This window comes from Etheostoma cragini, chromosome 12, assembly GCF_013103735.1.
Source record: "Etheostoma cragini isolate CJK2018 chromosome 12, CSU_Ecrag_1.0, whole genome shotgun sequence".
In the NCBI taxonomy this organism is placed as follows: domain Eukaryota; kingdom Metazoa; phylum Chordata; class Actinopteri; order Perciformes; family Percidae; genus Etheostoma; species Etheostoma cragini.
In genome coordinates, this window is record NC_048418.1 from 7,154,997 (window position 1) to 7,180,777 (window position 25,781).

The 25,781-nt window shown below is 44.7% G+C and overlaps 3 protein-coding genes across 5 annotated transcripts in view; 2 read left to right on the forward strand and 1 right to left on the reverse strand.

Moving 5' to 3' along the window:
• Positions 1–9,170: 9,170 nt before the first annotated feature.
• Positions 9,171–13,464, forward strand: LOC117954699 (protocadherin-8-like). The gene is made up of 3 exons (XM_034888653.1): positions 9,171–12,197; positions 12,317–12,542; positions 12,640–13,464. Exons 1-3 carry the CDS (start codon positions 9,741–9,743, stop codon positions 12,990–12,992), a joined length of 3,036 nt encoding a protein of 1,011 aa, XP_034744544.1. The 5' UTR covers positions 9,171–9,740; the 3' UTR covers positions 12,993–13,464.
• Positions 13,465–14,078: 614 nt separating this feature from the next.
• On the forward strand, positions 14,079–21,368 carry LOC117954464 (leukocyte cell-derived chemotaxin 1-like). Its single transcript, XM_034888302.1, has 7 exons — positions 14,079–14,348; positions 14,604–14,744; positions 15,744–15,884; positions 16,399–16,512; positions 19,487–19,637; positions 20,038–20,141; positions 20,783–21,368. The coding sequence occupies exons 1-7, from the start codon at positions 14,277–14,279 to the stop codon at positions 21,005–21,007; spliced, it is 948 nt and encodes a 315-aa protein (XP_034744193.1). The 5' UTR covers positions 14,079–14,276; the 3' UTR covers positions 21,008–21,368.
• A 1,236-nt stretch (positions 21,369–22,604) lies between these two features.
• Positions 22,605–25,781, reverse strand: part of sugt1 (SGT1 homolog, MIS12 kinetochore complex assembly cochaperone) — a 20,400-nt gene continuing 17,223 nt past the window's right edge. For all 3 annotated transcript variants that reach the window (XM_034888300.1, XM_034888299.1, XM_034888301.1), the window contains exons 11-13: positions 25,429–25,519; positions 24,328–24,500; positions 22,605–23,375 (exon numbers count right to left, since the gene is read on the reverse strand). In XM_034888300.1, coding sequence (XP_034744191.1) covers positions 23,274–23,375; positions 24,328–24,500; positions 25,429–25,519 — 366 coding nt within the window. In that variant the 3' untranslated portion in view covers positions 22,605–23,273. The remainder of the gene's footprint in view (positions 23,376–24,327; positions 24,501–25,428; positions 25,520–25,781) is intronic.

Consider the following 25,781-nt stretch of genomic DNA (forward strand, 5'->3'; position numbering starts at 1 on the left):
GTGGCAGTCAATTCGACCCTCAATAGTCTTTTCCATCCTCATATCTAAGCGTCAGCCGCAGTTTCTCGCAAACTCCTGGTGTTCTTACAAACGTTCCAATGTCTTGTATTATGAGTACAGAACCTATTTGTACTACTGTAGAAGTTTGGTACCATTCTGGGCATTATCAGTGGGGTAATTTACGAGATGCACATTTGCTTCCATTAGTGCCTGCTAACCCGTTCAGCTAATAGCGCTAACTTGCCCAGTTTTCGACCAAAGGAAAAAAGCTTCTGGGGGGAGTGTTTGGCTCAAGGTCATGGTGCATCGGACCCTAGGGTGAAATTTCTCCAAACCATCCCTTTAATTGCTGATTGTACAATCTGGGTCGTTATGGGGTCATTTTTCGGACAGTCTCTGAGAACGTACGGAATAACAGTAATGGAACTTCCTATATGCACCAACAACGTTCACATCAAGAAAACCCTATTACAGTGACAGAACTGCTGTCCTCTGTACGAATGAAAGTTGTCTTTTTATGTAACTAATTATGCAACCATTGATTATATTACAAAGAAGAGGCTGAAAAACAAAAGACCTTTCTGAATCATTTTCTACAGTCCCTTCGTAAAAACTGGTGTGAACGTTTTGCCTTTATAAATATTCAAACTCAAATAGTTAACTAAAATATCCTGAGTACAATGAAACATTCAAAGATCTATTGACTAAAATTTGAGAAAACCTCATAACTCCAAGCTATCATTTGGTGTCAATCCCTCAATAGTCATTTATTTGCATCCCATGTTTCCCACATTAGGTGCAATTCAAAGTGCGCTGACAACAAGCACCATATGACATATGAGATGAGATCTAGAGTGATTTACTTCAGTGGCGTTGCATCCTGCGCCCAGCGAGAGTGATCCAAGAGATCTGAAAGATAATGTTGTCCTTTAGTAGATAGCCTACTTTGGTGGCCAGATTGTTTGTGCAGCTACGCCTCATTAGCCCTTTCATGGCCTGCATGAACAATCAAGGTTGGGCTGCTAAAATATTGATTAGCTCTATAGTGTGCAGAGATATATTTCAGTTTTTTTTTTGCTTTATTTATTTGTTGAATATAGTTATTTGTCTTCGGAGTTGTTTACTCCCGAGGGAAAACAATGCCTTCCCTTCAAAGTCTTGCTGGCACATGCAGAGTGGATACACTGATCACATAAAGCTGTGGTTGTGTGCATGCTGCAGCCTGTCATGTGTGTGTGTGTGTGTGTGTGTGTGTGTGTGCTTGTGTGTGTGTGCGCGCGCTTGAGCTTGAGCTCGTGTGGATCCTGTGTACTGTATGTGTGGGTGTGCATGGTGTCCCCTCATATTTTGTGTTGTTTTATATGAGCCATGTGCTGTAACGTTCAAAGAGAATTATATAGCATTGTTTATGGAGGGTGACTCCATAAACAGGGGAGCTTTAATGCTCTGTGAGAGAGGAGCCGCACCGCAGAGTTTACTGCCAGCTGGACTTGTGTTACCTGTACAATCCTCTTTAGTCACATTAATATAGCCTCGTACCACGCTCTAAATAGCACTGCGGGGACTTGAAACAGCAAGAAAATGTCGAGAAATCGAGAAAGAAATAGGAAGGTAAGATGGAAGACGAGTGGGAGAGGAGATAAGAGAGAGGAATTACAAAGTAAGTGAGAGTGGGAGTTCTGTTGCCTATCAAATAGGCAAGTTTAAGAAGCATTTCCACCTTGGCTGCTAATGCACTCGGTGATTGTCTTGTGTGACTCACAGAGTCTAAAGTAGGTTAGTGGGTTACCGCTTAAAGTTAAAGAGCTAATAAGGATAAAAATGTTTTTCTTCATAACTGCGGTAAAACAAAAGTCAAAAAGTTTGTCTGTGATGATGAAATGTGTCATTAAAAATAAATTGCTATAAAGCCCACATGGCAATAACATTTGTTTGTTAGACTGCAGAAAGAAGTCTTTGATCAGGAGCACTTTACGTATTTGCTCGGTATAAAGAAGGCATTTGAGCATAGCATTGGCTTGCATTTTGACAAATGTAGCAGTACACAGCCTCTTAAAATAAAAATGGAGGATTTGTCACAAGAGCTGTAAAGCAATTCGGTAGGATAGCTCAGATGGTAGAGCGGGCACCCATATGTAGAGATTTACTCCTTGACGCAGCGGCCCGATGTTCAACTCCAACCTAAGGCCCTTTGCTGCATGTCACTCTCCCTCTCCCACCACTTTCATTTCTTCAGTTGTTCTGTCAATAAAGGCCTATAAATGCCCCCAAAACTGGTATTTGGTAGGGAATGAAAGTAAAACATGCATACTGTCATCATATAGCCAAAGTTAAACCGCACTTAGTTGTAACACCTGAGCCAACTCCGATGACTTAATGAAGACAGGTAGATATGGTTGAAAGACCCAAAAGCTGGTGTCGCGAGGGAAAAGGTAGAATCACAACACACCCCTTCCAACTCCAGAGTTATCCTTCTCGTCCAGATCCAATGCTACCACATCTTTAAATTACAAGTAGTCCTTTTGGTGCCTTATTCCTGTTTTATCTGGTAAATTTATCCAACAGTACAGACGGGTAAAAGTGATGGAGGAGGTTTGTTAGACTTGGGTGTCCGGGTCTCTTTCCCGATGGTTCAGTGAACAGCAGTTAGTGTAAGTTAGCTGTTTAGCACCGGAGTTAAGTGCTGACCCTGCTGGCTGTTAGCTGGCTGACTGTGGATGTGACGGCGGACCGGGGCTGTTGTCAGCTCTCGTCCCGACTAAAGCCTCGCAGCACCGGGAGACTGAGGCAGAAGACTGAGGTGTGCTAGCTAGCTAAATAACCATTAGATTAGTTGTCTATCCATACAGTTAACCCTACTGATGAATTTGTGGGTTAGCTAGCCCAGAGTTATTAACCGTGGTCAAAACAATCATACTAAAAATAAATTAGCGTGTTGGACTATGTCGCAATCTCACGTTACCCACCAAGGATTACATTATCATTAGAATAAGCTACTTGTAAACCAGCACCTTTACAGTAGGCACCAAATCACGTTTCCTCTTGGTCAGGAGGGGAATTGTTATCATTATTCTTATGTCTCATTCCAACGAGTTAATGAACCACTAAAACGATTTTGGAAACATTATTTTAAGGTACAATCAAAACTTGGGTGTTGGATTCGGTCAAAATTGAAATCACTCAATATCAATAAATAAGGTATCTGTTATATTACTGTGTTGCAAACTGGGGTATATTTTTTTTTCTTTTTTTTTTTGAGTGAATTACAGGTTTCTTAATGTGTCCTGACTTCAGTCTTTGTTAGCATGCTAGCCTTCAATCTCCACTAGCATGCTAGCTCGTTCTCAATAGCAAAACACTGCAACAACACATACTAGTTCACCATAATCTCCATAAGAACTACTTCCATGTCCCTGTTCTGCAGGTATTCCACAAGTGACCCTCTTTTGGAAGAAGTCTCCCAGCTACTCCTTCCTTGTTCTGACCAAAGTTAGAAAATCAGTAGCTAGCTGATGTTATCATTCCCTAGCTACTGCGCATGTGTGACTCCCAACCAAGATAGTAAAGAAGTAAGATGTCTCACTCAGTAGCTAACACAGAGACCCAACACACAGGGTGAAAAGAGGATCTGCAGCAATGTGCAGTAGAACAAAAACATTATATTTTTCAATGAAACCATGTAAACCTATTCTGTTACAACCTCAAAATACAATTTTGAACCTGAAAATAATTATAATATGGAGGCTTTAAAATACTTTGGAGAAAGAACAACAATTGCAAAAAGCAAGGATTGATTGTCTTGGACTGACAACAAGGTGGAACTGTTACAGAAAGGTAACCCTAGCTGATAACACTGACTGGCGTGCGTCATCGTTTCCAAAGGTCTCAATTTGTGCCCATCCAGCCTATAAAGCAACCCCAGAGTTTTCAAACCAAAATGGGGGCAGCGGTGCCTCTGTTACTGCCTCATATTATATACAGTTAAAGTCTTTACTATAGATGTACCATTAATTAATGGATCATTCTAGGCACTTGTTGCTAGAAACTTTCTTTTAGCTGCATTAACCTCACACAATCTCTTTTTTTTAATGCACATGAACGATGAAGGGGGGGGGGGGGGAGAAAAAGGGGAGACATTACTTCACATGACTGATATGCAGACGTCTGCCATTCCCTCCCTCCATGCATCTCTTAACTCCTCCACCTCCATCTGTTCATCCAAATCAAGGCACAATCTGGCGCACTGCAACCATCAGGTGTGCGCACACACCGCTCCCCAGCCTTACACAGCCTCCCCTGTATTAAAAATAAGGAAATAAGGTGTTCGGAGAAACATCCTCGGACTAGACACATGCCACTAATTCTTTCCCCCGATTCTCCCACTACCAGACAGAAGCAGGGGCAAAACTTAACGGAACTCCCCTTTTATTCAGGCCTGATGTGTGAATCTTTATGTGCGCTCCTCCTGACCTCCCCTGAATCACGCTCCAGAATGCCAGTGATGGAAACGGCTCTAGACAAAGGCGGACGAGACTCAAAAGCAGTGAAAGGAAGAATGAGAGGGGAGGTGGGAGGAGTTCGGAGGGAAAACGGGCTTGTGAGCTTTTAAATCATCATCGGAAAGTCATTAGAAAGCTGGCGGGGCCGGGCGGAGACGGCCGCACAGATTGCGCGCTCCCGAGCACAATACCGGTAATGAAGTGGAAGCTAAGAGGGAGTGTCCCAGGACAGATTTCTTTGCACTGGTTACTCCACTGGCCCTAAAGTTTCTCCCCAATCTGTATGTGGGGTGTAAAAAGCAGCATTCATGAGATGTTAACCGCTTTGTTTGTCGGAAGGAATTTATTCAAAGTGTTGCAGCTATCAGCGACAGATGGGCTGGAAGGTGATGGATCGGAGCAAAAGTTAACTAAAGGAAAAAGAGATGGAGAAAAGAGAATAAATGTTTAATGTAACTGGACGTTATCAATCTGGTGGCGTTCTGGTGCCAGTCTATGCCTGCTGCTCCATTCAGGCTCACGGTAGTTCACTGCCTGTTGCAGTATTACAGGCCTGTTAGTCCCCTGTTGGACAATCAGATTGCAAAGTAGTCTAGCAGCATGTCTATTTATTCTAGTATTATCAATTATGTTATTTTCCTTCAAACAAGCATATTTACAATGCCAGTTAGTGCGTTTTCTTTTGGTGGAAGATAGCCTAACTTTTTTAAGAGAGCAGGGGATAGCCCTTTAGTTTTCTGTTGTCCAAAATTCCATTAAGATAAACTAGTAAGGTTTACATTGGCATACACTATTAAACAATTGTGTGGCCCTGTTGGTCATATTATTGTTGTGTTGGCATGTTATTGGCAGGGGTCAGTCAAGAGGAAGGTTCATAGGGCTGCATCTAACAATTATTTTATTATCATTGATTAATGAGATATTTTCTCCATTCGTCCATCAATCATATTGCCTATACAATCTAACGAAAATAGTGAAAAATGCTCATCACAGCTTCATCAGATGTCTTGCTTATCTGACCAACCATCTAAACCTCAAATATATATAGTTAACTAGTATATAAAGCTGACAAAAGCATCAACTCCCCACACTGGAGAAGCTAAAGAATTAACAACCAGAATAAGGGATAAACTAATCAACTATTTAATTCAGATCTTCAAAATGTTAATAACCCAGAGAAACTATTTCACAATGAAATGACCTCAACACAAGTGCAAACTCACGGTCTCAGCCAACAACCTTCATTTTTCCCCTTGTAAGGGCCACACATAGGGGCCTAATTAACCTGAACACCATGCACTTTATCATGCGTTCAATTTTCGATAAGAGTTTAGGAAAAATACAGGTTGAATGGTCGCATTCCCCCTCTGTGAGTGAAGTGCGATCCTCTCTTTAGGGACCTCTATGCAGGGGCCGTGACACAAGTTACTTAAGTGTTGCACTCTGGAGCTGATGTGCGCATTCACTCCTAATCATTTTCACCAATAGTGTAGAGGACGAGGCCAAACTAGCCCTTGAGAGGCGATAATTGGATAATTAGTGCATGGAACCAATTAGGACTCTATGCTTGTGATGGCACGCGAGTTAAGCAAAGGTTAGCTGAGAGGGGAAGGGGGGGGGGGCTGTTCAACTCTGTGATCGATTATCTTAGACCCCCCCCCCCCCCCCCCCCCCCCCCCCCCACACACACGCATAAATAGTTACATCTCCCCTTTCTCCCCGGTCTGCTCTCTCCCCCCACTTTCTCCTTCCACCGCTTATCTGATGGACAAAAGACACCAAATCGCCTATTTCCATCTCAATGAGTTAAGCCCCGACGAGAGGCATAGGGATCGGGCGAGCAGCTCCAGACCCCGAATACCCGACGATCACTAGAGCAAATGGGACCACAATGCTCAAAAAGAGAAAGAAAGTAAGAGAGGGGGGGGTGGGAGGGTCCTCTAAAGACATATTTATATAGCCTAGGTTAAAGAAAATGCTAATATGTCTCGTGAAGAATAGAGGGGCTTTCGGAGACTCTCTAATTCTGCTATTGTTGAACTCGCGTGCAGACGGGCGAGATTGACACGGTGGTCACGTGAGAGAATGGTGATTTCTTTTTAAATTTTAGATGTGTATGTCCTTTAAATGACAGCTTTGCTTTCATTGTAAGGACAAAAGTCTCCCTGTTCGCCTAATGCACGCGCACATGCACGTGCATAGAGTTTAATCCTCTAGGCGAGACTCAACATATAGGCTGATTTGCGTTTGATTGCCTTGTCTTTCTGTGTGTGTGAGAGAATGCTCAGCGGTATTAGAGCCCCGTGCACTCTAAACACAGAAAGAAATGAGAGTAAACACGATGGTTCTCACACGGCGGAATAAAACAGCCCCGCAGTGAGCACATTATTATTAGGCTATACTGTGGTTCAATGGAGAAGGGACAGAAAGGGCTCTTCATAAAGCTTGAGAGTGAAAGAGGGATCTTTTGGATCAGACTTAATGTTGCTGCTGCTGACACAAATTCACCAGTTACCTTATCTTTATGTGATGCTGCACCTTTTATAAACAAAATTACTGATGCTTTATGTATCAGTTTTAATGACCTATAGGACCACACTCAGTGTTATCAGGCTCTGAAAACGGCTTTTGACTGGGTATCCTCTATATTTGGTAGAAATGCAGTTATAAATATTAGCAAATCAACAAAAGCGCTGTAAGTTGTTTATGAATGTATTTTGTCCAGGTTGTCTGCATTAAAAATAGAAAGGTCCTCCCCAGGATTAGTAATGTTTTCTTTAAACTCCCCTCTTGACTTAGAACTGTAACACCCTCCCACTACATGTCAAAATAACAACAGTGTTAGATTGGTACAACTTGTTTAATCATTCCTCAATTTGAAGCTTAATGTCTTAATAGAACGTGTAATGTGCAACACCAATGTAATGAAAACCTGATACTGCTGGATGTGGCAAAGTGGAACATGCTGCAAGTGCAAACTGTCTTTTTTTGATATTGCAAAGGAAGGCTGGAACAAAATGTAAATTTAAGAGGGGAGGAAAAAAGACCCTTGTCTGCTCTAATGGATCTATAAAGCTTTATGATGTATTAGTCATTATTAACCCCATTTGACACAACTTATAAACTCTTTATAAAGGTGCCAGATTGGAAAGAGTTACCAATGTTTATATAACACCCCTATAAGGGCTGATAGTTTTGCTCTGATGTCCTTAATTAACCACAGAACGATGTCTCCTTATCGTTTAGGACAGGCCTGACTGTGTCTAACTATGCAAGCTGCTTGCCTAGATGTTATCCATTCAGGTGTCTTCTATTTGACTTTCTGTGGCAGATGGGTTCTTTATAGAACATGCCAACTGATATTAGCTTCTACTGCAAGGCAAGTGTTGCCCCTGAAAAGCTGTGTGTGTGTGTGTGTGTGTGTGTGTGTGTGTGTGTGTGTGTGTGTGTGTGTGTGTGAGAGAGCAAGAGAGAACGAAAAGGGGGGGGGGGGAGAGAGAGAAAGGAAGAAAGTGAAAGAGAGACTGATTCCAATAGGAAGAAAAAGAAAATCTATTACAGAGCCGTGACTGGGCCCCAGTCGTTCTCTAAATGTATTTTAATAGGAGGGACCCTGGAGTCCCATCTCCCTGTAATGAAAGGAGTCGTGGCCGGACCGGGGCAGGTTTGGGGAAGGGGGGGAATGGAGGGATGGTACAAAGGCTGCATGTGGCTTTGCCTCATTGTGCTGCAGTTAGACGGAGGGCTGCATGGAAACAACGGGGGTTAGGGTCCCCACAGACCAGCTCAGGGGCCACAATACCGGCATGGACGGCTGCAAAGGGAGACCCTGCCACGCCATTATCCCGCCGCTACTAACGAGGGCTTCATACGCCTTTGATATAATCTCACTATTGAAATCCAGATAAATCCCCCCTGCGTTTACAGCCAAATCCCATTTGTAACGCGTTTGTGGAAGACTGTGTGAGTGCGTGCGTGACCTCTGTGTGTGTGTGTGCGTGTGTGTGTGTGTGTGTAGTGTCGTCTTCACCTGCGTCTCTCTGTACTGGCAGGCGAGGCCAAGGAAAGTCGCATGTTAAACCGGGCCGTTACATCGGCTTTAATTTTTTTTTTTTTAACTCTCTCTCACAGAAGACATCTCGTGAGCCGATCTGAGCTGAGACCGAATTAGAATAAAATCAATGTTTGAGAGGATATAGTCCTCTCAGATATGATCTGATAGGCAAACCTTCGCTGGATTACAACACACCAGGGTATGACTAATAGAAGACGGAGGAAATGTATGGAATTTATTAATGAGAATAAAATGAGCAATAAAATGATACTATTAGCACCAGTAGCATTCTTTTGAATCCCTGGCCCAGCCATTATTCAGCATGTTAAGCTGTTTTAGCATTGCGGGTCTATCAGAAGTGCATTATATGACATCTTATCTGTCTGGGTGAGTGGATCAGGACACTCTAATGTTGGAGGAAAGGAAAATTCTGTGGCATGCATGAAGTTATTCTCCTATCAGAGGTGGAGAGGTCACTGAGACTCAGCCTGCCAGTGACTGATTTGACTCTAGTGGGTAACACAGGACACGTGCGTGGCTATCCAACAGTGGTTAGGCATAAATCTCTTTATACTAAAAGTACGCCTATGGTAGGCTATAGCATACTGAACAGACACTCCTATTCAAATGCTTTGTCCTCTAGCTCAGGGACACTGCGCATCTCTGTGCTCCCCCCATGTGTCGGTGCGCAGACTCATTTAACAGCCCGAGGAACATAAACAAGCAACGGAAACTATAGCTGTATTAAATCAAGCCCCGCGTTTAGCCCACATATTGGGTGCCAAGTTTCTGCGCACAGTCCAGGAATCTCTAAACAGGGTTTAGAGGTCTTTCAGAAGTCCCTCTTTTTCCCCCTCTCAAAGCCCGGATTGGCCACAGTGCGGCTCATTTGCATGGCTCGCCGTATAAACCCTCCTGCAGACACTGCAGCCCTCTTGCGCTGAAAGAGCAGCACACCTTCAGTAGCGAGAGAGACAGAGAGAGAGCGGAGCGCATCCAGAGTGCGCATTGAAAGACACATGGAATATATATTACTGGCTTTATAAAAAGAATAAACAACCCCAGAGAGTGGAGCAGAGCGGGGAAGGAATAGCTTTTTTTGTAGGTGTGTTTTGTTTTCACTTTAAATCGGATTTAGTGTGGACAGGTTGCTGATTTTTCGATTATTTCGGAGTGAAGGTGTCAAGATGGGAGAAACAGGGTGGAACGGGCTGTTGGTGCTAGCGGTCGTCTCTTGGGCAAGCCTGGCTTCTGTCACACAAGGAAAGACGGTGAAATATCAGACATTCGAGGAAGACGCACCAGGGACAGTGATTGGAAACTTGGCCAAGGACATCTCCTCCACTGCCTCTTCCTCGGGGGGCTCCAGGATAAATTTCAGGATGATGAAACAGTTTAACTCCTCTTTCATCCGGCTGAGGGAGAGCGACGGGCAGCTGACCATCGGAGAGAGGATAGACAGGGAGCGGACCTGCAAACACATGCTGCACTGCCTCATCGCTTTTGACGTGGTCAGCTTCTCCAAAGAGCAGTTCAAACTCATCCACGTCGAGGTGGAGGTCAAGGACATCAACGACAACTCCCCCGAGTTCCCCCGGAAAGAGTCGAGTCTGGAGATCTCCGAGCACACAGCGGTGGGCACGCGGATACCGCTAGACTTTGCCGTGGATGAGGATGTTGGGGCGAACTACATCCAAAGCTACCAGATCTCCGTCAACAGCCACTTTTCAATCGACGTGCTCAGCAGGGCCGACGGGGTTAAATATGCGGAGCTGGTGCTCATGAAGGAGCTGGATCGGGAGACGCAGGCTTCTTACGCACTGGAGCTGGTCGCTATGGACGGTGGCAACCCGTCCCGCACCGGAACAACGCGCATCAACGTCAAGGTGAAAGACTATAACGACAACAGCCCGGTGTTCGACAGGAACAGCTTCTCCGTGGACCTGCCCGAGGACGCACCGGTGGGCTTTCTCTTGCTGGACCTGAACGCGGAGGATCCAGACGAGGGGCTGAACGGTGAAGTGGTGTACGGGTTCGGTAACCAGGTGCCCGCAGAAATAAGGCAACTGTTCAGAGTGGACAGAAAGACTGGACGGCTCACCATCGAGAGCCCGATTGACTTTGAAAGTAAGAACACGTACGAGTTTGACGTTCAGGCAACCGACCTGGGTCCGAACCCGAGCCCGGCCATCTGCAAAATTGTAGTGCAGGTGCAGGACGTAAACGACAACGCACCGGAGATCTCCATCACTCCTATGACGTCCATAACGGCGGGGATAGCGTACATCACCGAGGCGGCGGCCAGAGAGAGTTTCGTGGCTCTGGTCAGCACCTCGGACAGAGACTCCGGCGCTAACGGGCAGGTGCACTGCACGCTCTACGGACACGACCACTTCAGACTGCAGCAGGCGTACGAGGACAGCTTCATGATTGTGAGTACCAGCCCATTAGACCGGGAGAAAATCCCCGAATATAACCTCACAGTAGTGGCGGAGGATCTGGGCTCCCCTCCTTTCAGGACCATCACTCAGTACACAATCAGACTGACAGATGAGAACGACAACGCTCCGGTGTTCAGTAAACCGGTGTATGAAGTGGCCGTGGTGGAGAACAACGCACCTGGCGCGTACATCACCACTGTAGTGGCGCGGGACATGGACATGGGGTCAAACGGGAAGGTCAGCTATAAACTGGCAGACACATATTTCATGGGCTCCCCCATTTCCACCTTCGTGTCACTGGACCCCGCAAGCGGGTCGCTTTACGCGCTCCGGGGCTTCAACTATGAGATGATGAAACAGCTGGAGCTCCGTATCACGGCCAGCGACGGCGGCTCCCCGCCTCTGTCCGGCAGCACTAACGTCTATGTGAGGATAGTGGACCAGAATGATAACACACCGGTCATCACTCAGCCGCCTCTCAATAACGGCTCCGCTGAAGTCCTCCTGCCCCAGGACGCACCGAGCGGCTACGTCATCACCCGGGTGGAGGCGCGGGATGCGGATGAGGGCGTGAACGCAGAGCTGTCCTACGGGCTGGCCACCGGTGAACCCTCCGTTTTCTCTGTAAACAAAGCCACCGGGGAGATCTACCTCAACCAGGTGCTCAGCCATGACGTGGACGAAACTCTGAGCGTGACCGTGACGGTGAGCGACAACGGGAGGCCCGCGCTCACCTCCACCGCCACGCTCCACTTCCTCATCATCGCGGGCTCCCCGCCGAGCGACAGGACAGTGTACCAGTCAGGCAGCGGGGACGAGGTGCACGCGCAGTGGGACCTGTCCGTGGTGATTATCGTTGTCCTCGCGGGGAGCTGCACGCTCCTGCTGCTCGCCATCATCCTCATCGCCACCACCTGCAATCGGCGCAAGCGGGACAAAAGCGGAGAAGACAGCGACTCGTACGGGGAAAAGGGCACGCTCGAGCGGGGCAGGAACCACGTGGGGGACAACCCGCTTCTGCCACTACACGGGGCCGGTGAAGGAGCGGGCTTTGACGGACACTCCTACAGCAGCCAGCCCGGTGGGTTCACGTCGGCTCACCCCGGGGGCAGTGAAATGTGCTCGGCCTCAGAGGACGGCAGCGAAGTGCCCTGCGTGTATGACTCAGACAGCAACAGCAAGCCTAGAGGGAATAAACATGAGGTGAGATGCACCTTTGGGTGGGGAGGGGAGGTATAGGGAGGCACACAACAATGAGTAATATGCAATGTTTTCATTCAGCAGACATTGACCTCTTTGCTTTGTCTTCTCTCCTCCTGCAGGGCTACTCCACTCTGCCCGGCTATGGGAACGCCAAAGAGGCTGTGAGGCCCATCACTATCTGGAAGGGGAACTCTTACACCACCATCTCTGCCAGGGACCCGGCCTTCAGTGGCAAAGACAGTGGCAAGGGAGACAGTGACTTCAATGACAGTGACAGTGACGTCAGTGGGGACACTGGCCTGAAGAAAGATGGGGCAGTGGTTCCTCCCATGGGTGGCCAAAATGGTAAGACCAATGACTAATTTGAATGGCTATTTAAAAGTATGTCAAATAGCTGTCATGCTTTGGTTCTCAATCTTACTCTTTACTCTCTCTCTTCTAGCTCTGTGGGCTTGCACCAGTGAATGTAAGGTCCTGGGTCACTCAGATCGCTGCTGGAGCCCCTCAGCAGTAAGAGCCAACGCAGCACCATCTCCAGCCCCCACCATCTCTTCTTTCAGCAGCCTCTCCAAGACAGGCTCCCTGCCCCGGGACCCCCACCGCAGGGACAACTACTACCAGGCGCACATCCCCAAAACCGTGGGTCTACAGAGCGTGTACGAGAAGGTGCTGCACAGAGAGTACGACTACGTTCTGGTCACCCCACCCAAGCCTGTGCGGGTGCCAGAGATCAGTGATATAAACATCCCTGTGTATACCCCCACCCCAACACACTGTCCCAACAATGACGTCTAAAACAGACATTGCTCACTCTCAAAGAAATGTATAGTGTATTCAAAGTTTTAATTTATGATTCATTGAAGTTATTTGTTGCTGTGGACAGTGCATATATCAGTTTATATCCAAATATTCGTGTTTTTCTGTTTTATTGTATAAGCCACATTTGATGGCCATTCAATCACTCAATTGAGACATTTGGTTTTGTTGACATGAAGTGTATCATATGCAAGTTTTGTACATACAGAGATTTTATTTTTTATAAAAGTAATAATTAAGCAAAGATGTGTAAATATTAATTATTGATCTTTAAGCACGCTGACTATTTAAAATGGCCCCAGAAACTGTGCTGTCGGAATGGTCGGTGACCCACAATGCATCAAGTTGATAACGATGTATGAACTTATTTGAATGCAATAATACTTGTACAGAATGTTTTTTATCATCACAATATTCTGTGAGAAAATAAACTTTGAAATAATGTTCTGAACATGCGAGTGATGTGTTTAAGACCCAGCCGAGTGAACGTGGATGCCTTGCAGGACCATCAGTCAGGCCAGTCACTGTAAAGCCAACAGGCGTCGCTGTTATTGCAGCAGTGAGCCTCTGTCCTTGCATCACACCGACGAAGGTCAGTTTAGTTTTTTTCTTTTGTGAATACGATTTTGCTGGTGAGATGCCAGAACAATGCCAAGGTCTTATAGTAAATCACTCTCACACCTCATGCATATCAAAGCGAACACCTTCACAGTTATTCTTTCTCATTTACACGGACGGCGTAAAGGTGCATTTACTGTTCGTGTCCAAACCAAGCTCACATCTAACAGCCTATAACAACCGAAGTTTGATGGCCATCAAAACACAACACAGCCTTAATTGTTTTTGTTGTCAAAGAACAAGCATTCCTTGTGACCAAATCCTCCTGCTGTCTAGTCGGGATGGTTTTTGTCTATCTGCCAAATGCGCACGCAGCGCCCCTTACATAATCTCCCCTTATCATTCTTGGGTTCAGGGCATTTTTTTTTTATGACAGCAACGCAGTTCTGGACTCGGATAAAGAAGATATTTTTAAAATAATGCCCACGTCTGTCCAAGAAGCTTCTTTTGCACACTGGCATGCAAATATTGGCCTACTGTCTCCAAGCTGGAGAAAACATGCGACATTCCGCCAGTCACCTCTGACCTGCAGCAGTCTGTCGAAGCATTGAGAGAACGAGAGAGAACGAGAGAGAGAGAGAGAGAGAGACAGAGAGAGAGTGGTGTGTAGTGGACTGGGCTTCCCTCAGGTGTTTGGCTCCAGTCATGTCCGGGAACTCAGAGAAAGTACCGATCGCCTCGGCGGGACCAGAGGATCTGCATAACTACATGCCCCCGGTGAGTTTTCACTCAAAGCGGATTAATCCGCAATATAATAACTTGTATGTCTACTGTAGATAGATGTGTGGGGGCCAGTCAGGGGCCAAAGTGCTCGGTCATTGACCTTATGCTGGACAGTTGACCAAAAACCTATAGGCTACTTGTAGATAATAATAATGGTAATTGGGTCGGCAGAAGCTGCTTGCTTTAAGCATGTTATTATTTTAGATGTCGTGTTTATGGACATGTTGTCATTTTCTTGTATTACCGTAGACGTACTCTGCCATGGCCGTGAAGCCCGCCGCCACCGGCCGCCTCCTGAAGGCCGGGGTCGCGGTGCTCATCACCGGGGCCCTCCTCCTGCTACTGGGGGCAGTCGGAGCTTTCCTCTTCTGGAACAACAATGAAAAACACGTACGACTAATATGTTGTTGTTGCTTTTACTCACACGTTGAAATTTGTTTTTATAAAATACTGTAGGTCTATCAGATTTTATTGACATGCATTAGTGGTGACACACATTAGAAATTGTATTAAATAGTAAAATAATACAAAGAAGATATTCAAAGACAACAATAATAACCTTGTGAAAGGCTTTTTTTTTAAAAATCAAAGTGAAAAATAAGGTTCAGGCTCACCACCACCATAACCTTCATACAGTCTCTGAGGAATTTTCAATCAAAAGTCAAATCAAATGCAGTCTGATCTGCTAAAAAATTCTTTTTCACTGTACCCGAAGGGAACATACTGGTACCTTGTGAAGAAATTCTTAAAACAAGCTATTTTGAATTGGAGACAAGTGAAATTAAGCTGTTAGTGGAAACATTTTTAACTTGTTTGAATTAAAAGGAGACGAGAGTAAAGTTTTTCCAAAATGGCTTTTTTTGCACTGGAGTAAAATGTAATTTAAACACTTCAGTTCCATGGTGCAGTCTGCTTGGTGAATGGAGGCGTTGTGTGTGCAGTGTGTGGTGTGTGTTAGAGGATCCTGGCAGGGTGGAGAGGGGTGGTGGTGGGGGGCCTCTTTGGTCCGGCTGATGCTCCAGGGGCAAGAGGTGAAAGACAAGAGAGGGAAAATGTAGATTTCTAAGTGTTTTTCTTCCACTATGAAGAAAATGCTATTAAGACATGATGACACGCCTCTGTAGAAGTGTCACTATCACTCATAGCTTTACAGATTTGTTCGTCTCACCAAGTTTGAATGAATGAATGTGTATAAGTGTGTGTGTGTGTGTGTGAAAGAGAATCTATAAATGAGAAGGTTTATATGCGAGGAAAAGTCTTAAGATTTGTGAGGGAGGGTTAGGAAGAGTGTTAAAAGGGAGGGGGCTGGGGGTGGGGGGACTCTCAGGACTCTCATACCTTACATGCCAGTCTGAAACCTATTGTGTGTGTGTGTGTGTGTGTGTGTAGGTCTACAATGTCCATTACAGCATGAGCATCAATGGCAAAGTGGAGGAGGGTACAATGGAGATTGATACAGCGAATAACATGGAGAGATTCAGCACCGGCAGCGGGGCGGATGAGGCCGTGGAGGTCGATGACTATGATATCGTAAGTTGGATCTAAAATATCAGGAGGTCCTAGTGCAGAAAACCAGACTGATCAACACACTGATCATCGCTAACTGGGCCATTCAGAGCAAGTCAATCAGTTTGGTTACAACTAAATTACCATGCGGGGAGATTGGCTCACTGCAGCAAACAGACTCATTGTCTCCCTTTGGGCCAATCTGTGTCAACATGCATCTTCCCTCCAATTATCGTTAAATGCGGACTGGTGGTTTTTGACCTTTAATTAATGTACCCCAACCAGGCCAATCAGACTAGTGAAGCAGCAGTTTTGTCATTTAATTATTAAAAATGTGACCTTTAATCATAGTGTTCCTGTGAGTGTAATGTTTTCTTAAGCTAGAACATAGTGTCATCAAAATCAGCTGTGATATTCCATTTAACGTTTATAGTGCCAGACACCTGCAGAGTGCTGAGGATGACACAACAACTAGGGGTGTAATGAGTTCTAACTTCCAGATATTTTCTTGTCCCTTCTCGTTCCTGACCTGTCCAAGGGGATTACAGGGATCCGGTTTTCAGGAGGACAGAAGTGCTACATCAAGACCCAAGTGAAGGCTCGTCTGCCTGACGTGGAGGCTCTCAACAAGGACTCCCTGACATTCGACCTGGTGGGTTTGTCCTGTCTGTCTTGTATATCCTAAGAAAGCATGTTTTCTCCACGCTGTAACAGACTTTAAATGTGTTTTTCACTGACTTTATCAATAGCCCATTTCCACTGCCAGAGCTTAACCATCTCTAAGGCTTTGGTACTAAGTTCTTCCTTGTGTTTCCAGTATGTTTTACAAATGGGACCTAGTTTTTGTAATCCACTGTGCTGCGCACATTGTGATCCTTTATTAAATCATTTGCTAAGTAATCACAACAAAAACAAAAACACCAACACCATCTGGACACTGATTATAAATCACCCAGCATTATTCAATTTGAGACTGACCTTTGGGCACCACAATATAATAAGGAATTTCTTTTTAAAAGGGCTATACACTTTTTACCAAACAATTTATTTCTTATAGACAAGTAATAAGAGATTTGCATACTTCGTCTTTCCATCGTGGCTCTAAAGGACGGCAGTGTCTGTTGGTTAGTCTCCTTGGTCTGAAAAATAAATAAATAGATTGACATGAAATTATGTTGTAGAGATTTTTGCTCCCCAGAGGATGAATCGTACAGACCTTATTGATCCTCAGACCTTTTTCCCTCGGGCACCACCAGCGTGTCATTTTTCTTTTTTGCTTATTCAGGGACATATCTCAACATCTACTAGATGGATTGGAACAAAATATGGTACACACATTCATGTCAGGATTGTTGATTTGAAGAAGGCCTAAGGGCCAAAACGTCGTCAGAATAAATAGAGGTATGCATATTGAGCTATCCATATAGCAAGTTTACTTTCAGTGATCAGCACCTCACGACAGCCCCTGGTGTGCGATACTTTTTTAGGTCGCACACATCACGTCACACACAGGGTGAATTGCAATCACGTAAGTGATCCTTAAACGTTTCCTTTAGCCATCATCAAGCCTGAATTTTAATGTGTCCAATACTTATCTGAACTGAATGAACTTACAGATAAGCTAACTCTGTGTTTAGTACTAATAAGATAATGTTAAAATGCTAACACTCCAATCTAGGATGGTGAACATGGTTAACATTACACATCAGTATGTTAGCATTTAGCTCAATGCACTGCTTTGGCTAAGTACTTATTTTAGTTCTTTGATTAATCAGGATTGGATTGGACAGTTTGATCACTTACCTTCTTTAGAAAGCACTGCAAAGAATCTCAACTGAAATCCATGTATTACAATAACAGTTACAACTGCAGATTTCTAATAAACCATCATATCTGAATATACAAATGTTAGTAGGTCATTTAAGCAACACCGAAGTTATTTTGTACCTTAAAATAATGTTTCCAAAAGTTGTTTCGGTGGTTCATCAACTCGTAACAGGGTGAACAGCACTTCTGGATTCGCTTTAAGTCTCTCCATCGGCTTTAACCGCACTGTGCAAGTTTGCCTGATCGGGTTAGTTTGAATGAGACAGCGGCAAGGAACAGTTCCGCTTCCAACCTGTAGGGGGACCGAAGAGGAAAAGTGGGTTGGCGTTGCTTTAATACATGGTTATGAGTTTTCTTCACTTTGTAATAACAAAACAGATGAAATCTAAAATATAAGTCATCATCATCAAGGGATATTTTCAAACCTGGCAACCCAAACATTGTTTTTAAAAATGGCTTATTACTTAATATATCTTTAATAAGCTCATTTATTACAACTTATAAACCCTTTACCCTACAAGTCCCCACTTCTAATACATAGCTAGCATATGCTGAGGTATTAGCATGGATCACCAAAGCCAATGATAAACCAGGAACAAATGGGCGATTTTTATGTTGGTTCCTTCGCTTATGTAACAGCTTGGTGGACTCACAAACCCAACAGAGGACTACACTGAATATACTTTGTGTGTGTGTATGTGTGTGTGTGTCTGATAATTAGTATCATTTAGCTCTGCATAAGCCTCACACCAACATAAATTCATATCACCAGAATTGCCCTTATGTGCATAAATACACACACACACACACACACACACTTAATTATCACGCAGGGCTGCTCTTATTGCCTCTCTCTGCCTCGTAACAGATCATTTATTTCACGTTCGTTCTTTTGTGTGTGTGTGTGTGTGTGTGTGTGTGTGTATGTGTGTGTGTGTGTTATTGTCTCTCTTTGCCTCATAAAGGATTGTTTGGCTCACGTTTGAGTGTGAGAGGAGACAGAGAGATGTTGTTGTAATGGGTGCTGCAGGCTGGTCATTTGCTATAATTTAGATTGATGGCAAATATGGGTTAGATAAGTACACAAACAGAGAAAAGAGAGAAAGAGAGAGCGAGAGAGAGAGCGAGAGAGAGAGAGAGAGAGAGAGAGAGAGACACAGAGAGAGAGAGAGAGAGAGAGAGAGAGAGAGACAGGGTCAGATAAATTCTTATCAGTGGGGAAGGACCCCAGCTTTAATTTGTCCCTGCAGCAAATCATTTGAGCTTGGGGTAAAAAAAACAGCATTTCTGAGAGGTTGGAGGGTAATGTTACCTAAACACGGCTGTGGCTAGTGCAGTAGGCGGCTTTCAGGAATAAATGCCTGTAAGCAAAATCATCCCCTCATTCTCACAGAATTCCCCTTTTACCTGCGGGCCGTGGCCGTTCTTTTCTGGAGAACTCATTAGTTTATCTGCAAAAACCTGCAAATTTAGGCCATCCAATCCCCTCTTCCCTTCAGATCTTGATGCATCCTGACATTGTGTATACAGCTACACGTACAAAGGGAATCTGTATACTGAAGCCTCAAGGGCTTCCCTTTACTACTGGATTTTATGTTGTTATAAGGAGCATTAACAGTATGGCATTAATGCAGATTACACTCGGACAGGATGCGAATACGGTGGGCTATTTAAAGAGGAAGGTTAGTAATAAGTGGGATATGACGCCTCCAGCTGCCAAGGACATCCTCAGATGCTTTGTTGTAATGTTTGTTTGTGGAGTATCTACTCACTTCTCCTTACCTTCTTCACCCCTAAAGGAGGATGAGGTGATGCCGGCCAAATATGAGGATGATCTAATCTGGGTGGCGGCTAAAGCTCCCCTCTCGGACTCTGCCTTCCTCAGCAACAAGATAAAGGACTTGTGTGGAGACCTGCCAATCTTCTGGCTCCGTCCCACCTACTCAACCAGTAAGCAATCAGACAGCCCTTGGTAGAGACATGAAAATGGAAATTTAAAAAGAGAACTGAAAAGTTAAACACTCAAAAAACAAAGAGGATATGGGTCAAACGGTCTCTAGAATTTCCATTTAACATTGCAGTTGTTCACGCACAGAAGGAAAAACAACTTAAAAAGAAAAGCAGTACTTTTGAAGTTCAGAGCTACGGAGTGTACAATTTTTAGCATGCCGTGAGGGGGGGGGGTCAAAAGTTCTAAAAACATAATTCAGTTCGACTTCATCTGAGGACTTCAAAATGATGCCGGAGAAACGGCTGTTCAATCAGGAGCCGTGCCACATTAGTGCCACTCCGCTCCTAAGTGGGGTCTGCTGTCAGATACTGAGACTGTGAGTCTGTGATGTGTGTGCAGGCGGACAGAGGAAGAGGAGGGCTGCCCCCCGCCAGCGCCCCCAGGCAGCCGGGGAGGAGAAAGAGGACGTGAAGGCAGAGTTCAACCCGGAGAACCCCTATCAGGTGAGTCAAACAGACAAACTCACACACTCTTCTTCTTCTGTTAAGTTTACATCCCGCTGCAGCGCTCACGACTGTCCGTTCAGATCGGAGGACTACCTGAGAAGGCTTTCGCCGAGGAGAGTTTCTCACAGCTGCGCGGGCAGCAGCAGATGCCGGGGTCACAGCGGGGGGACCCGGATTGTCACTGCAAATCTGAGTGTATGCGTGGGTGTGTTTTCTGTGTGAGCTTGTCCAAAGCTTTCCTTTCAGCTTTGAGGCTGTATGAATAATTCCACAACATCCCCCCCCCCCCTCCACCACTTTGGCCACGTTGCACTACTGAGCACACACAGACTCCCATACATGGCCTACCCCTAACCCCCCCCATCCTCTCCCTTCCCTTTCTAAACATCCCCCAAACCCTGCTAACACACTCCTGACAACCACAGAGGGGGGTAAACAGCAAGCACTACATTGAAAAAGAAAATATTTGACAACAAAAAAACCAACATCTGGCAACATCCCACCCCCTACCCATCTCGCCTGTCGGAAATCCGTTTTTAATTGGTTTGAAACGAGTCTTCTCTGCCGCTGAAGACGTACAGTATCACATCACACAAACACCGTTTACACTGACAAGTGTCCTCTCTGTCTCCTCTCAGAGAGGCCTCGAGGGCGAGCAGGGCTCCATGAACATCGACCCCATGCTGGACCACCAGGGCTTGTGCTGCAACGAGTGCCGTCGCAGCTACACCCACTGCCAGAGGATCTGTGAGCCACTGGGAGGGTACCACCCGTGGCCCTACCACTACAGGGGCTGCAGGGTGGTCTGTAGAGTTATCATGCCCTGCAACTGGTGGGTGGCACGCATCATGGGTCTGGTGTAAACACCCTCATCCTCTCAGGAGATGGTAGAGTCAAGGAGGAAAGAAACTAGGGAGGGATGGGGTTCCAGGGGAAGGGAGATGAAGGGAAAATGTTAGTAAAGGAAGATGGTGGCTTGTTATTGTAATCTATTACCTGTCGGTCTGAGCAGATTTGTACGAAATGAAAAGCTTCAGTATCTGTTCCCATACATTACAAATGCATGGTGCAGAATCTCGGGCAGCCATGTTCTCACATGTAAAGGTATGGAGTGGCTGCACACTGCAAAGCTTGTCTTATTAAAAAACATTTAAATTGAGATCTTTCTAAACTACAGCACAACATGCTGTCAAGAGAACAGCAGTAATGCTATAAAACATGCCAGCCAGAAGCAGGTAGGCTTGTATTTATAGAGCTGGTAATCATTCCTTTTCTTTCATTCTTTGATGTAAATAAATGTATAGGGCAGTCAGCTGGCTTAAATAGCACGTATTGTTAGTTTTACTTTTCATCACTCAATTATTTTTGACTCTGACTATTTTCATGAGTTGCTCTCATTAAAACAATGTACTGTACACACTTTCTCTCAACCTTTCATCTAAATGTGCTTGCACCTGCATTGTTGAAGCTACGTATCTCAAAGTGCAATATTACTGAATAAACTTTTTTAAGTAAACATTAAAGTCACCCCTCTTTTTTTTATTGACCTGTTAACTTGATATCTTATTTTTAAATACATATTGCTTGTAACTTACTATTGGGTTTATTTGGGAACACCCCCTTCCCCCCTCTGTTCCACATACTCAAAAGACAGTTTTCAGTTTGAGACGTGTCACATCTGGTGGCTACTCCAAAGAGACGAGCAGAATGAAGTTTCCAGAGTTCTTTAATGTTAGAGATGCAGCTCTAGAACTCTTTAATGAGACTAAAGACTCTGTAGCCGTCACGCTCCCAGATCTTACCCACGATGCAAGGCGCTTAGCTCCTTTTGATGTCACAGAGCCGCCTTAGGCAGGGGTAGGGGGTAAGGATGGAGGCGGTGTATTAGTGTGTCTCAGATATAGTAACGGAGTGTGTGTGTGTTATAAAGCTCAGAGTTCCATCCAGAGCCACAAACGGGTGTTTGATCGTCACAAGAGATGAAACGATGTGTGATGAATTTAACACTTAACTCCGTGTGAGAGGCTTGATGATGCGGTTAGGAGGCTGATCCATATTAATGTTTTCTTCCCGCGGCAGGACGCCCCCTCACTGTTAATGCTGCCGCATATATGTGGTTAGAGAACGGGGAAGGTTCCTGCTCTCCCACATCTGGCTGTATATCAACCCTCCACCTCAGGGCTGCATCCTCCCCTGCTGGCCAAACAACTCGGGGCTCTCTGTTTTGATACCAATCGAACCGTGATACGTAAACCACATCCTCAGGCTGCCAGCCATATCTGGACTGCCCGCACTCATATCAGTAACGCCACATTTCATTCCTCCCAGCACATAATCACAGAGCATGGCTCTCTGTCATAATATATTACCGTTTTGGCATCTGGTGGATTCCTTCCTAAACTTTCCAACCTGTCCAAAGCAGTTTACAGAGATAACAAACCCCTAAAACAGGAGACAAGGTTTGTGAGCCAAACGACAAATCTTTTATTTACACTGAAGCTTGAATCACACTGAGGGAACGACCGGTGTGAAACCACTGACTGAAATGTGGCACATCCTGACAAGTAAGTTTGTATTGCTGTTGACTTTTTACTGAGGGTACAGAAAAAAGACTGCACGAGCCAATGCATGCAACTTTAGCTATCATTTAAACATCTCAACTGCTTCTTATTTTAACAACTTTAAAGTTTTATACAAGTGATGTTAATAGAAAGTCATAAAAGGCTCCCAAATAGAAAGGCAGAAGCAAAGTAAAGAAAAGAAGAATGATCTGAAAGTTGGAGGATTTCAGGTCTGTCAGTCACATTTGATTTCCCTTTTGAGTTCATTGGCCTTTAAAAATCAGATATTAATCTGTTCAACAGATTATTCAAATTAACTGACCCCATCAGGTAGATAGTCATCTTATTGCAGAGAGCGGGCTATGAGCGGTTTGGGAGAGTTGAAGTGGGAACACTGAGGCTCACTGCACTCAGTGAAAAAAGCAGAGCAGCAGCACAACTGAGGGGTTGGGAAGAGGAGGTGGGCGGCCACGGAGACTGCAGGGCAACAAGGAGTCCCGCTGGAGTTTATTTGGACAAATGTGAAGAAAGATGATGTCAAACAGCTTGGCGAGGGACAGGGAGGTGTTTAGTACTTCTTGAACTCTACGTCGTCCGGTGGGTTCATCTCCACTTTTCTCTTAGCAACATCCATCCAGTTGGTGCTCAGGACTGTACCACCGGACTCCATCTGCACAGGGAGAGAAGGCAGTACTGTAGTTATGCAACCCCTGCTCTCTGCTTAACAAGGCTTAGGGCTTAGATAACTTCATGGCCGCATTATTGATTCCATAAGTATTGATGAACAAGGTGGACTTTTTGACCAGTAACTCATTTTTATTTAAATGTTCTCATTATTTTATAATAAGCTAAAAAGTCGAAGAATTCCAAAAGCTGAGTTCCCTCTATTATTATTATTATTATTATTATTATTATTATTGTCTAGTCCTCTGCTCTAGGTTGTTTAAACCAAATGCAGAAACGACATGAACGTTAAAACACCATCATCTTTAGGATGTATGTTGGAAATGACAGAAAATCCTTTTTCAAGTTTACCGTTGGGCCCCAGCGACCCAAAAGCATACTGATAATGACAGAATGCTGATTCATCCCGATCCTCAAACATTTGCAGTTGCAATCATCATACAAATATCTTTCTGTACACATAAATATGTTGTATTCCAGCCCTAAATACAGTAATCTACAGCATTCACAACTCCTACAAAGCAATTGAAGTGCTTCATGGGTGCCCGGATAGCTCAGTTGGTAGTGCAGATATATAGAGGTGTACTCCTCGACGCAGCGGGCCGGGTTAGACTCTGACCTGGGGCCTTCCCGGCATTCCCTCCTATCTCTCCACTTTCATTTTTTCAGCTGTTCTGTCAAATAAAGGCTTAAAAATGTCCCAAAAACAATCTTAAAAAAAATAAAGTGCTTCATGACATCTTCCATCTATGGGTGGCAATGTCTTTCTGCCGGTCCACCACTTTGATCTAGACTAAAATTACTCAACTACTATTGGATGAATAGCCATATAATTATGCACAGACATTCATGGTCCCAAGAGGATGAAACATGGATCCTTGTGTGCAAAATATAGTTGGCTACTATTGCTCCGTGGTTTAGTATAGTATAATACTTACAAAGGACTTGTTCATGGCTCTCTTGACCTCGTCTGAGCCATCGCAGTAGATCTGCTGGAAGAGCGTGTTAAGGGCTGCGTCTCCCTCCAGCTTCTCATTTTTCTCCTCCTCATGGATGTCCAACACCACCTTGTCCCACTTGCAGGCGTGGAGGGATGATGATGGGTACTGATCTGATGGAAAAGGGAAACTGTGTTTAAAAGGCTACACTTCATATAGTTTCAGATAAGAGCAAGTCAGAGGGATTTTAAACCAGTTGAGAGGCATTTAGCAAGATGTTAAGCAGAGCTCTTTAATCACCCTGAAACAAACTGCATAACGCTTTTGTAAAGAAGTACCTTGTTAATAAAGGTTTTTCAATGAGATTTGAATTGACTTTTATCACCTAATCACACCAAGGTGTATTGACTGAATTCATTTAGCTCACTTTGCTACTGGATCATCCAACTCAGAAGCTGAAGGATCACATTGCTATTTGATTTCTATGTATTTTGTAGGATGAAATATGCCCACTATAATCCCAAAAAGAGATAGGGAGCGGGAAATGAAATCCAGATGCAGATTTACATAAATACAGCACCAGACGCACAGCAGACATATTCAGGCCAATTGTGGACATGCTGCAATATGATCCCTTAAAGTCAGATATCATGTTTAAATGTAATATTAGTCCAAGTTATAAGCAAGCACATAGACAGGGCGTCCTAAAGGCTGAGCTGGTTGCATGGAGAGAATGGTATGGCTGCCCACTTAACTTCTACTCCCCCTTCCACGCACCAACCCACCCACAAACTTTTACATAAGCAATTAATCCTGTCAGTAATGGGAATGTGTGGGCTAAAATACTGAGTCATATTTTGCTGTCATACCTTTCCCTCTCCCTGTAAACTTTCAACGTCAGACTAATCAAAGACTCTAGCAGGGCTGGACTGCCCACTCTCCTTTTAGTACAGAACGGACAAACACAGGAGCCTATATCGATCTTTGCAGACACAGAGAGCGAGAGAGAAATAAGAAGAGGGTAAGGGTGAAAGTGAGAGACAGAGAGATGAAAGCAGAGACAGAAGGATAGTTCTGTAAATGCAGAAGTGGTGGACTGACTTGGATTGAAGTGCTTGATGTTGGACTCCTGTCCTTCTCCCTCCAGCTTCTCCCATCTCATGGCATCTGTCTTCTTCATTTTGAACTCCACCTGCCAAAAGAGAAGGGTGACAAGCAGTGGCGAGAAGAAGAGGGAACAAGGGAGATAAAACATTAGCAAAATTATTGTCTTTGGTGCACAGGACCAAAATAGCGCTTCCATTGGAGCGACATCTTAAAAGTACAGGACATCAGATTCTTATTGAGGCCAGAGAGGCTGTCTGTTTGGAGCCACAAACATACAGTGTATATGTATATATATATATGAGAGAGAGAGAGAGAGAGAGAGAGAGAGAGAGAGAGAGAGAGAGAGA